This window comes from Pteropus vampyrus, unplaced genomic scaffold (genome assembly GCF_000151845.1).
Source record: "Pteropus vampyrus isolate Shadow unplaced genomic scaffold, Pvam_2.0 Scaffold23, whole genome shotgun sequence".
NCBI classification, from domain to species: domain Eukaryota; kingdom Metazoa; phylum Chordata; class Mammalia; order Chiroptera; family Pteropodidae; genus Pteropus; species Pteropus vampyrus.
The window spans coordinates 9,540,226-9,554,099 of NW_011888804.1; the positions used below are offsets into that span (position 1 = coordinate 9,540,226).

The following is a 13,874-nucleotide window of genomic DNA, read 5'->3' on the forward strand; positions in this document are numbered from 1 at the left end:
ATGCCAGCCGTCTCTAACAACACTGTCAAGTCCTGGAAGAGAGAGGATCCTGTTTATTCTGCTTTTGTTACTATAGTAAAGCCCCAATAGGCATAAAGTCATTTATTAATTATAGAGATAAAATCTACAACCTTATTCTGTCTAACCAAGTAAGCTATGTCATCAAACAATACAAGTAGTATATAACTCTGATAAAGAACAGGCAAAAACAGACCCTGAACATGTAGAACAATTAGAATAAGACCAAACAACAATAGCAGTTCCACTAGATTTCTTTCATTTGCTAAGCACTGTAGAACTTAGTGCAATCTTGATGAGAGAGACTAATTTTCCTCTTCCTGTTAACTAATCTCTACTCACAACCAAAAACCTGAGCTGTAAGGAGCTTGCCTCTGACCCCTCTAAACAACATCTTCTACATTTAAAAAAAAGAAAAGAAAAAAAAAGCAGCAAAACATAAAATTAAAGAACCAGAACTACAGGCTGATCAAGCGCTCATCTGTTTTCCCTAAAGATACACAAATCATACACACGTGAGCCGAAGCTCTTAGCCCTCTGTGATGTTCAGTACTGTAGCTGCGAGCCACACGTAGCTACTGAGCTCTTGAAACGTGTCTAGTCTGAACTGAGAAGACTTTTAGAAGAGTAAAATAACAATGTTAAAATACCATTAACAATTTTTGTATGGATTACATGCAATCAATGATATATTTTTTATATACTGGGCTAAACTATATTATTAAAATTAATTTCACCTGTTTCTTTTTACTTTAATGTGGCCATGAGAAAACTTCAGATTACATATGTACCTTATGTTATACATCCATTGGACAGTGCTGCCCCAGAAAAGGTCATAGTTTATAACTAATTCCTCTACTGATTATTTTCTTGGCAAAGAAGATATATGGAGGACTTCCTCCCCTGCTCCCAATCCCCGAAAAAACAACAAAAAAACTTCAGTCATTAATCCAGTAACGGTTCCAGGACTCATGATAATGCAGCAGGTTGCCAGAATAATTTAGTCATTCACTTACCCAAATGGAAGGAACTATTTTAACAATCATATGAGGCTAATTTCCTCCTAATGATTCTAGCATGTAAAAGAAACAAAAAGTAGCCTGAAGAAATATCTGAGCTAAAAGATTATATTTTTTCCCCTCAATACTAGATTTTTAAGTAACTAAACCTGAGGTTCAACTTTAGTACTACACCAGTAAGAACAAACAAATCTACTATTTTAAACCACTGCTTTTTTTTTCTCAATAAGCCCTTAAATATAAGTATTACACAAATAAAAAAAAACACTTCACACACTAGGATGGCTTTAATAAAAAAGATGGACAATGACAAGTGTTGGTGAAGATGTGGGGAAATTAGAACTCTCATACATTGCTTGTGGGAATGTAAAATGGTACCGCTGTTTTGGAAAACAGTTTGGCAGTTCCTCAAACTGTTAAGCACAAAGAAACCCTATGAGCCAGCAAATCCACTCCTAGGTATTTACCCGAAAAATGAAAACACACATCAGTACGAAAACTTGTACATGTATGGTCACAGCAGCATTTGTCTTAATAGCCAAAAAGTAAAACACAAACATCTAACAACGTTCGGTGAATGGAAAAACAGAATGTGTTCTATCCGTACAATGGAATATTATTTGACAATGAAAAGGAATGAGACACTAATACATGCTACGACATGGATGAAACTTGAAGACATTGAGCTAAGTGAAAAAAGTCAAAAGACGACATATTGTTATTCCACTTACATGAAATAGGCAAATCTATAGAAACCAAAAGTATATTAGTGGCTGCCAGAGGCTGGGGAAATGGGGGAAAGGGAGTGATTGCTAATGAATACAGAATTTCTTTCAGAATGAAAAAAAAATGTTCTTAAATCGATTGTGGTGACGGTTGCACAACTCTGTTTATGTTCTAAAAACCACACTGGATTGTACACTTTAAATATATGAATGGTATGATATATAAATTATATCTCAAAAAAGCTATTTCAAAAATATAAACATTAGAGTGAAAAACAGAATGCTATGGAAAGGGGCCTATATGAAATATGACTAAATAAAATACTTTAATTTTAGAACAGAAGAAGTGATAACTAGCCATATCAAAGGGAAGAGGGAACTTCTGGCCAAGATGGCATAGTAGGTAGATGCTGTGCTCACCTCCTCTTACAACCACATCAAAATTATAACTAAACTACAGAACCACCATCATGGAGAGTTGCCTGAGGTGTGGCTGAACAGAAGTCCTACAATTGGGAACATACATAAGAGGACACCTTGAAACTGTCAAAAGAATCCATCTCATTAAATGACTTAAAATCAGAAGTTTCACCCTAGATTTCAGCAGAGGACCTCAGTAACTTGTCTAAGCTTACAATGACAGGCCACCTCAAAACATGCACAAAGAAGACAAAGTCTAGTAAACCAAAACTCCTGGTAGCTGACATCCGGAATAGGGAAGATTTTATTCAGGGTCATGTTTCAAGCAGCATCAACATTCCATCAGCACTGCACTCACTGCAGAAGGGGAGCTTACTCAGGGCTCTTATACTGCTATGCCCCAGAGCTTCAAAGGGAAGGTCACTGTCATTGTGGGACATGTGGGAAAAGTATACAGGAGAGTTTGCAGCTCATCTTGTGAAGATAAAATAGCCAAGAATCTGTATTCTACAAGGTGGCATTAGTAAGATCAAGCCAACAGGCCTCCTCACTGTCCCATCTCCTCAAATATGAAGAATCACGAGTACGATTGTCAAAAGGACAGAGAAGCATCAGCTCTCAATAGCACAGCTCTTCAAGGCCTTGCCACTCTAAGACAGAACTAGACTTCCAGATAGTTGCATTTTCATAAAGTTTTGCCATGAGACTTTTTTTAATCTCATGACCCAAATGTTCGGCTATTCAGGCAACAAACTTGACTGTACATGTATTGTTGAAAGAATTTTCTTAACAGTGGGGAAAAAAAAGTGGGGGGCGGGGAGGGAACTTCAACTGTGGTGGATTGCATTATTGGCCTATACTGCTCACCCTGCCCTGAATCTATCTTTGCTTTCCAACACAGAACTTGCTTCATCTGAAAGAATGAAGTGTGCCAGTTCTGGCCTGAGTCCCAAGAAGTCTTGCAGGTTTCCACTTGCCCTCCTGTGCCTCTGCCACTGCCATGAGAAGAGCTTAACCTGGGTGGCTGATGCCCATTCAGTCTGGGCCCCACCACCCAGATGACTTACAGATCTGAAGAAAGAAGCAAAGTTGCCCCACCTAACCTGCAGATCTGTGCAAATATCTGATTGCTATTTTAAGCCACTCAGTTTGGGGGTAATTTGTTGTGCAGTATTACTGTGACAATAGCTATCTGATACAGTACCAATTCTCCCACTGTATTTTTTGAAGAGGTTCCCTAAATTAAACAATGATTATCAAGGTAAGTCCAGCCTAACATATTAAATGTTTCATTTGCTTAGCTTAAGAGAGTGATCTATATACCCCAAATGATATTTGATACTTGTCCCTTTGAGCTCTTAAACTGAGGGTTGAGAGCCATTTATCACATATTCTTCCATCTTACTAATTTTACTTTTTTAAAAGGTTACACAAATCTCATTTTAATAAACTATGTGCCAAAACACTGAGGATAAAGACATGCACAAAATACAATTCATGTCCTCAAAACGTTACAAGAGATGAACCAGGAAACAACTGAAACAGGTAAGTGCAATGTACTGGGGAACACAAAGAAGGGGCATCCAAGAATAAAGATGGAACTGAAGCTATATAGAGACAGAGACAGAGAGATATATATTCGACAGGACTTACTGACTTGTTTGATGAGAATCAAGAATGCCTCCGTGGTCTCCAACTTGACATCAAACCAGAAACACTCGGCTACGGTTAGGCTAAGACTGCCCTATCACCAAATGTTGACTCATTATCACAAAGCTGGATTTCCATAGCTGTATAGGGCAATTTGTACCTCTACTGTATGAGAATTTGGATTAGTTTCCTATTCTGTAGTAGCTGGCTCTATTTTCCATTTGGTCTCACTGCTTGAAGCTTACTGATGCTTGAGTCTCAACTTTCGTCTTTGCTCCTACTGTCTAATCACCTGCAATTCACAGTTCTCTTCTACTTGTTATTCCATTTTTTCTAAGTTGGTTAATAACCTTTAGTTCTGGTTTTTAGAGTTTTTGCTATGTATGAATACCAGCCTAATAAGTCATCCTTAGGACTGTAGGTTATCTTCACCATTGCACAGCAAGCAGAGGTTCAAAAACAGGAACAAACTCTAATCTCCCATAGTCTGGTTTATGCCTATTCTAGATAATGGGTTATTTAATTCTGGCCTAAGACTGAGGCATTGCTGTACCTACGAAATTTTAAACATGTACATAACAGGCCAAGAAATTTTTTTAATTGCCGTTTCTGAATAATTATTTAAAAAGAGACAAGAAGTAAGAAAAAACAGTCTTTTAGAAATAGGAAAAGATATGAAGGCAAAATAAGTTTAAAAAAAACTTTTTTAGCTTTTTAAAAAACTTAAATACAAAAAATAAAATTTCTGAAATAGTAAAAGAGAGAAATGTTAAACTGCTCAGAAGCTAGTTTTCATAGAGCTTAAAGTTCCTCATGTCTCAAAGAAAATTTCCCACAAAATATTTTCATTTAAGAATGATATAGAAATTTCCCCCAAAACTGTTTGCTAATTGGAAAGAAGCAGCAGCAGCAGAGCTTCTTAACTTTAAAAAAAAAAATTTATGTCATATATTTAACAAATGCCTGTTTGGGAGATAAAGTATGAATAAATTGGTAGCAGTCAGCCTGTGATCAAGTTGAGAAGAATGAAGATCAATGAAGATGACTAAAGTGCCTATGGCCTTTGGAAATCACTCCCTTAGGTGTTCAGTTCCGGGCTAGGTCACTTTCTTTCTCTAAACACTGTATAAACATTAGGAAGTTAGGCAAATCTGGCCACAATAGCTGACCCAACTTAACAGTAACAATTTTACTTTGTATTTTCTTTAAAGAGCAAAGTGATGTTAGGTCAGTATTCTCTCCTCTCTTCTATGTGTCCTGGCATATTTTTAGGGAGATATTCTATTCTAAAATTCAGCATCTGGCAAATTTCACCTCTAAAACATTCACTCTTTAAAAAGAAATCTGAGCACCTACTATATGTAGATCCTTGCACCATGAAATTAATAACATTGATCCTATCATTACAGACTTCACGGTCATAAATACATTCAATAAAAGGTCAGAAAATCGTTAAGTGCTGCCATATGACAGGATCAGATAAAGAACTACAGGCATTAGAAGAGTATTTCTCCTGGGCCAATCAGAATGCTGTTACAAAAGGTCAGAATTTCAGCTGAATTTTAAAGATGGGTAGGACTTAACATATTTAGAGACCTGGGAGAAAGCCTAACCAGGTATATGACTCGGCTTAAATAAAAGGGTAAACAGTAAGTAACCAAGTTTGAATAAAATAATAAGTATTATAAGAAAAAGTAGGGTTACAAGGCCAGATTGTTTTGAAAGTCAGACTGAAGATTTTATACTGTAGGAAATTAAAAAAAACAACAACTCTAGAACATCCAAATTAAAGACAATCCAAACTAGTGATAATGTAAAGACCAAAAGAAACAAAGACTAAATGTACACAACCAAGCATTCATTCCCACTAAGTTCTCTTCATAACTCCTGACAAATCCGATTTAAAAAAAAAAAAAAAGAACTCTCTAAACTTAAACCACAGTAAAAAAAAAAAAAAAAAAAAATCTCTTTCCAAGATGAATTTCTCCTCCCTGGCTTCAAATACACAATTATCTCCCTCATTCGGAAAGAAGGAAGAAAAAAAAAGAGCCCTATGATCATGTTATCTATATCAGCTATCCTCTTATGTTTTTCACATCTCAAGCAAATGGCTAGTAACCAAAAAATAAAAAAAACGCCTTTATTTCTTCATTACCCATCCCTAATGTGGCTTTCACCCACTACTCTGATCTTTATTAGTGCACTTTAAATAACTTCCTTTGCAAATTCAATAGCCTGTTTTTTCTTCTGTTTGAACCAGGTAGCTTTTTTACATTACTGCCCCTAAAAATTCTCTGTGCCTTTTATCACCATTGTATTTTCTTAATTATCCTACTTCTAATGGAGCTTCTTCCTTTGATTCCTCTTCTTCCTCCCATATATCAATTGTGAGTTCCCCAAGCCTCAACTTCTGGTCTTCCATTCCATTCCCTCTACACTCTCCTTCCTCTTGGTTAATGACCTTACCTCAAATATTTAACTACCTCAGCTTAGCCTAGCTGTAACATTTCTGTAATAAGCCTGGCTTGAACTCTTATGAAAAAATTGTTTGAAATATTTTTAAGGTATCACTGCTTACAATAACCAGTGGCACAGATAAGAGAATTTGTTCTCTAAAACTTACTTTTACTTCTAACCGTAGCCTTTTGCAAGCATTTTTAAGAAATGAATGTAAATTTCTAGACATTTATGAAGTCAAAGCATATAGCCAAAAGTTTAAAAGTTGTCAGGCAAGTCCAGAAGATTTAGTCAAATCTGGAAGGTAAAACTAGACAACTCTGGGCAAAAATTAAGACAAGGAAACAAAACAAAGTCAAGCACTGTACTTAAGTCAAAATATTTGTATAACTAAGTTGAAGAAACAATTAACAACTCTGCTATACACATGTCCTAGTTAGGACAAAAAAGCCCAAGCCTGAAGCCCTCAAATGAAGGGAAGTGGGTGTGCCTGGCAGACTTGTTGTGGAGTAAGAAAACAGATAAGAAACTGCTAACAGACCCTCCTTAGGCCTCTTAAGGTAGAAAAATTTCCTGTGCATTCCAAAGAAAACCAGGAAAAGGCCAGGATTATCCACACCACAGCTCTTCCCTCATTTGGGTAGATTTTGAGGGAAACTGCCTTCAAAAGATCAAATCTATCTTACGAAAAAATTTAGCCTTTATTCAATTCACAATTTTTCTTTTGTTTTATGAAACTTGTGACTAAAAGGAGATGACTTTAACACATTTTGCAGGCAACAACATAACTCAATGAAAATTTGCAAACACTGCTATTTCTTTTTATTTGGCATTGTCTGGACATGTCACTAGAATTCTCACTAGAATGGACATCTCTAAGTTTAAATGCTGGTTAAACTGTGAAACAAGAAAAATCACTGCTGTGGTGAAGAACTCTACCTAAAACCTACCTGGATCTAAGAATGTAGAGAACTAATAACTTGCTTTTACATAGCATTTTCCATGTTATCCAATGAATCCTCCAACGACCCTGTGGATTAAAAGACAGCCACAACCATTGTATAAAATACAACACTGGGACTAAGACTAGACTAGGTCACAGTTAATCAGAGATGACAATTGAGAAAACTAAAGATTTCCCAATTCAAAGAAACCAGAACAGAATTAGAGCCTCATACATTAGGATTTCAAATAAAAAGTAAATGAGTGACAGAATTAAATACTTTTTGAGTGATCGCATATTCCATAGAATTTGCAAACATGTAAAAAAACAACTAGAACACACCTCTACTTCAGCGCACTTTTTTTTTAATCCTTTAGTAGTCCTTCACTAGCAAAACTGGAACTCCAGAATAGAGCTTATCAGGTTTTCCTATCAGGTTAAGGTGAACCTCACAAACTAAGAAATGAGATTTTTCTACTAGGTAGCTATTAGGCTAATGCATATTCATCGGTCTAATACCGTAAAAACATCTTCAAACCTAACTTTTTCATAGGAACTCAATTTAGTCTTATCACAGCAAATGTATGAGTTTTATTTTAAGCTGTGGTCCTAATGAAACCTATTAACAAAACCTGAAAGGTAACAATTTGTTGCCAAGGATCATAGGGATTAACTGTAGATTTTTCCTATAAAACAACTTGGTCACCTGGAGCTCCTCTAGACACCTAACAGGTTAAAATTCCAGAAAAAGAGCACTTTGCCTGTAACTCTTGAAGTGAGGATTGGAAAATATGCTACAGAAACTCAAGGTTGCAAATGTTTCTCGATTTATACGCACAACAAATAAAACCAGTATTTTCCTTTAACTCCTAAGGGACCATTAAACTCCAGAAAACATATTAGAGAATTTAAAAAATCAAATTATCCTTATGGCTCTATTGCCAGGGATAGCAATCGCATAAAGTTTCAGATGCCAAATACAGCTAACTAAAACAGCACTTGGTTAGATACTCTTCTTAGGGCATCCCCTGATTTTTCATGAGGTAGTCTGATGAAACAGATAAGAATGATGAAAACTAAGTTATTAATGTTGAAATAAAATGCAATTACTTAGAACTACATAACCTCACAATTCAGTGCCATTTGTTATCTCTAAAATAAATGATCACATAGAAATGTTCTGAGAAATGCATGAACATTAGGCATTTTAATTCATAATACTACTTGATAAATTACAAACTGATAACATTGCAAACACGCCAGCTTTTTTCCCCCCAAAGGCTTCATAAGAAGCATTGAGGAAAATGATTTCAATACAAATGCATGGTCTTAGTTTTGGTTAATTTTAGTTTGAATTACGCATCGCCAAAACATTATCACCACTTTAACCAAAGGCAAAACATGTTTTAAAAATAATGAGCAAATCTAAAGCCTTTGGTGCTAAACACACGTTTCCCACTAGTTTCTCTCTGAAAAACTTACATCAGATGCAATGATCACAAGACATATCAGATGCAATCACGACATAGTACAATGACATAGAACAGTAATCTGAAAGTGACTTCCATTAGTTCTAGAGATCTGTATTATTTTTATTCTCAGTTTTACCACTATTGGCAAACACCTGACAGAATAATGTCCATGTCACAACAATATACCACCTTCATATAATGCAGTCCTTACGTTAGCTGTTAAGATAGGTGGCCCAGGAAGAAGCAGTCTCATTCATTTCAGTAAATATTTACCAACCACCTATTACATGCCAGGCACCAGAAAGACTATTAAAATATAAAAGAATCTTATTCTTGTGTAACTTTTAGTTTCTTTACTATCATCCCCTAAGAGACACACACAAGATCAGACCATGGTCATACTAAGGAATTTGGATTTTATTCTAAGTATGGCCAAAGGCCACTGAAGAGTTTTAAGCAGAAGACTGACATAACCTGACTTAGGTTGTGAAAAGGCCACTCAGGAGAACGGACACTGTGTGAAGAATGTGGGGAACCCAGTGAGGAGGCTAACAGAGAACTCAAGCAAAAGAAGGTTGACTTATAGTAGTGATTGTGGAAATGGAAGAGGACAGATTCAACATCAGAGTCTTGGTTTCAAAAAGTCGTGACTTTGAAGCCTTTTACCATTTACATCCTTGGGCAAGTTAAGCTCTTTGAGCCTCAGTTTCCTTACTTAACAATGCTTGTAAAGCCCTAGCACACAGAAAACACATAATAAATTATGCCACTTTGAGAACAAAATTCATTTGTATGAGGTTCACACACTGACCGACTTCCTTTTCCCCCTAAACCAACATTAACCCTAACATAGTAGCAAGGTTCACGTGCAGTTATATGCAAGTACTGCATTGACTTTATCAAGAGACAAACTCCTATTTCTGACAGAACTTACACTAAACCAACTGCTCATAAATATACATTGAGCAAAGTGTTTTCCTCAAATTAATACAAGTCTAGTTTGCACCTTCAATTTGTGTTTTCACATGCCTCCTTTCACTTACTCAGTGTTTAAGAGTAAAAAGAAAACAAGGAGAATCTTGTGGTTAAATCATAAAAAAGATTATGGTGTTACTATCAATTACTTCAATATCTTTTCAGCAGTTTTCACTTAAAACTTTATTAAGGGACGGCATTCCTCATTCTTACAGCACTCAGACACACCAAAAAACTAAGTTACCAAAAGCTCTCTTTTATAAACATTTGGGTTATAAACTCATCTTATCTGTATCTTCCCTTATGCTTAATGTTCCTTCAACAAAGGATGAACGACCATGAAATCTACTATCATATTCAACCACTCAGTCTATGGGCAAGACAATATGCTAGGCACTATGGGAAGAAAAAGACTAGTGCAGTAGCATCCCTACGCTCAAGGAATTTACAATCTATTGAGGAAACTAGGTATTCACACAGAAAAAGGAACGAGTGACGCTACAAGTATTAAAAATAAAGAGATCAGTTTCTGTTGGGGTGGTCAAAAAATGCTTCACAGCTGGTTGAATTTGAGCTGGACCCCTTGCTAACAGGATTTTAATAGAATTTGGTAAGAAGAAACCAGAGAACAACGTGAATTTATGTGTAGGGACTTTTTTTTTTTAATTAAAAATTTAAACATGTAAAAATATACAAAATATAATAAACTTCCATGAACTCATCACTGAGCTTCCACAATTATCAACTCATATCAATCTTGTTTTATAATTTACACATCTTATACAAAAATCCTAAAGGAACTTATTTTTATATGCTTCTTCATTCTTCATTCTTCTACATTCCCTAACCTCAGACAAAGCTATACTGCCACACCACTCCCCACAGGTTGATTTTCCTAAAGGTCACATACAATTAAAGAGTGAGTCTATTTAAACAAAACAATCAACTCTTGATTGGTTGCAGAACTGAGAGAACAGTAACAAAGATACTCCTAAATGATAAACCAAAACTCAGTTTACATTTAACCTCCACATTTATATTTCCATAAGAATGAATAAAATGATGAGAGAATTGTCAAACAAAATAAAGCATCACAAGTGAAGTATCTTGGACAAATCACCTGGCTTCCGGAGCCTAAGCTTCCTCCTCTATAAAACAGGGAAAAATCACCTACCTCTGAGACTTATAAGAATGAAATGAGTATACAGTAAATCCTTAACACTGTCCACAGGTTCTGCAACTTAAAACGAAGAAACATATAATGAAATTTTACTACAGGCTAATTGATATAAACAAGAGTTAGGCTCCTACCGCATCTCATCATTATAATAAGGGTGTTATTCGAGGACCTGCTGTATATTAAATGCCACACAGTAGTTCTCTATGCTATTATTCAGTTGACTCAGAAAGAACTACAAAACTGCCTGGATTCCTAATCCTCTCCCCTCATACACCACCCTCTCTCTGAGATAATGTAAGAACTTTCTCCATCTCAAAACATGCTAAAGGTGAGAGGCTAAGCATTCTAATTTCAAGGAGCTTTACCTGTGATATAAATAAAGGAAGCTGAGACTGAAGGAAGTATTTGAGTAGGATAATTCTTGTAAACGATCAAACTTCACAAAATAATCCCCTCTTAATTAGTAGAGCCATCTAACATCACACAGAGGCAGTGTGTGGCCAACCTACCTAGTAAAATACGCTTCTCCAAGTCTTATGGGCTGTGTTTGCTATTTCAAACATCTATACAGCACAGTTGAAACATGAGGGCAGCCATTAGGATTCTCAGCTGGGCCAGAGTGTTAGGAAGCTTAGGATGAATTCATTGCAAGAAATGTAGGAGCACCTTTATCTCCATTTCTTCCATAAAAAAGCTCGAATTATAATCTGAGGTTCCACATCATCTGCTATTGAGAGGCGGCTCACTCGTGCTCAAAACTATCAAATTAATTTACAAATTCATTTAAAAATACACATGCAGTCCCAACTGTTCACCAAGATTTTAATTCTTCCTTTAGCATTTCTTTCTATGTTTTCTTCTTCTTCAGATTGTATATACATCACTGAAATTCCCTTTTTATCACCTTCAATCACCAATCCTCTTACCCTATGTGAAAACGAGTCCCTAACTTATCAGTCCCAACCACCACAAATCGAACACACTCAAAGCCTTCTACCTCAAACTATTCTTTATTTTCAGATATGACCCATTTCTTTGCTCGTTCTCTAAGATAATTACAATATAGTAAAATATAGCACTCTTACAGTTTGTAATGTGTTTTGTAGTTATTCACTTAATCCTTACAGCCTATGGAAAAATTCCGTTTCGTTACGTATTTTATACGTAACGTATTTTATACGTAACGAAAAAGAAGTAGAGAACTTACTATCTTGTCTAGTTCTAAGGCAAGTTAGTGGCAAACCGGACCTGCAAACCAAGCCTTCCAAATCCAAACGCCAGGCTCCTCTCCATTATGCTCTTCTCAGAAGGGAAAGCCTTCCATTCCAAATCACATTTGCTTCAAAGAGTAAACCACCTTCAGACAATCTCTCTAGACTGCAACCGGATCTCTCATCCCCACACCTACACTCATCCCATTCCTTGCTTCCTCACCCCCCAGCGATTACTTTCTCCCCACTATTGAATTTCTACTCTTCACGGGTACTATCACTTATTCCTCCAACCCCTCCTGCAAATATCCCACCACTGCATGCTAAAGGGAAGCCTCTCCCTTCTCAGAATAGGTATGTTCTCATTCCATAAACTATCGAGTATGCTTCTCAGTCCTTACAATCTATTTGATAACTTTAAAAAAATACTTATAAAAATAGACATAACTTGTAGATCCTCCATCTCTATACCTGACCCACGAGGCTAAGCCACTTCAAATTCTGAAGAACAGAGTACCTCTCTTACAAAGATTCTGCCCATGCCCCACTGTCACCAAAGATTTCCTTTCCAGAAGTTGGTTATCCAAACTGGCTCCCCTTCCGATCACTCCACCAAGGACTCCCCTCCACGGTTCCCAAGACGCTCTCCTTCTCTCACATCTCCTCTCTGCCCACCTTATCAACTCTCCCTTCCCTCTCCATCCCAGGGCTAAGCAGCAACCCCAAGTGAGGCGGGTCCTCTTTGCTCACAACTTCCAAGTTCAGCCTCCTATCACCTGTTCTCACCATCTTCTTCGCAGCCCAGTGGCCCACCTTCGCCCCAGCTCGCCTCTCTCCTCCCTTTCCATTCTTCCTGCTCAGGAGCCACCCCCTCAAGCCAGTTCCGGGGTGCCAGTGGGATTCAACTTCCCATCCGTGGGCTTCCCACCTCCGGGGTCATGATCCCCTTCTCCATCACCTGCTCCGCCCATGACCAGATGACATCCGCTGCCGCGGCTGCTGCCGCCTCCTCCATCCCCCTTCTCGGACGCCGGGTCCCTGGCCGCTCGCCGCCTTCCCCGAGCACCAGCCACCCCTCTGGTGGGGCTGAGGGGGGCGTGCACCCCCCAACACGCAGCCCCCCCCAACACGCACCTGTTCCTCCACCTCGCCCCACCCCGGCCGGCCCCGCCGGTGCCCCGACCCCCACCCACACCGCGCCCCGGCCTCCCGAAGCCCCGCACTGACCACGAGTAGGTCTGCTCCGCCATGGCGATGACTCTCGAGGGCTCCGCTGCAGGTTCTGCCCGGGCCCGGCGGCGCCGGCGGCGGCAGCAGCGGCGGCGGCGGCGGCGGCGGCGGCGGCGGCGGCGGCGGCCAGGGGACATGGCCGGCGGGCGGAGGCAGCGGCGGCGGGTAAGGGGGGCGCTAGGCGGTGAGGCGAGGCCGCTCGTCTCACACCCGCGGAGGGGAGGAGAAGAGGGGGCGGGGGCAAGCCTTGGCCCCGCGTGAGTCACGTGCCCAAAACACGCTCACGTGACGCGTGAGCCCCGCCCCTCGCACCGGGCCCTAGCGCGGAGACATTCGTTCGTCGGTTCGAGGCCACTATTGCTCAAACAGCTGCTGGCAGTTGGGCCGCATCCCTCCGCCTAATGCCGCCCCATCTCCACACGGAACCGTCGTCTCGGGCCCCCTCCCCTTCCCCTTTCCAAGGGGCCTCTGCAGCCAGCCAAGCAGGAGACCCGGTGCGCGCGTCAGTTGGCTGTCACTCAGCAGCCAGCCGTCAATCAACAGTCTGTTGGCCACCAGTCCCCACCTGTCGGTC

At 39.0% G+C, this 13,874-nt stretch overlaps 1 protein-coding gene across 1 annotated transcript in view; it reads right to left on the bottom strand.

The window, feature by feature from the left end:
- The window catches only part of SPPL3 (signal peptide peptidase like 3), a 103,589-nt gene extending 90,064 nt beyond the window's left edge, over positions 1 to 13,525 (bottom strand). The window contains exon 1 of the mRNA XM_011355889.2: positions 13,298 to 13,525. Within this exon, the coding sequence (XP_011354191.1) occupies positions 13,298 to 13,437 (140 nt within the window). The 5' untranslated portion in view covers positions 13,438 to 13,525. The remainder of the gene's footprint in view (positions 1 to 13,297) is intronic.
- Between the last annotated feature and the right edge of the window lie 349 nt (positions 13,526 to 13,874).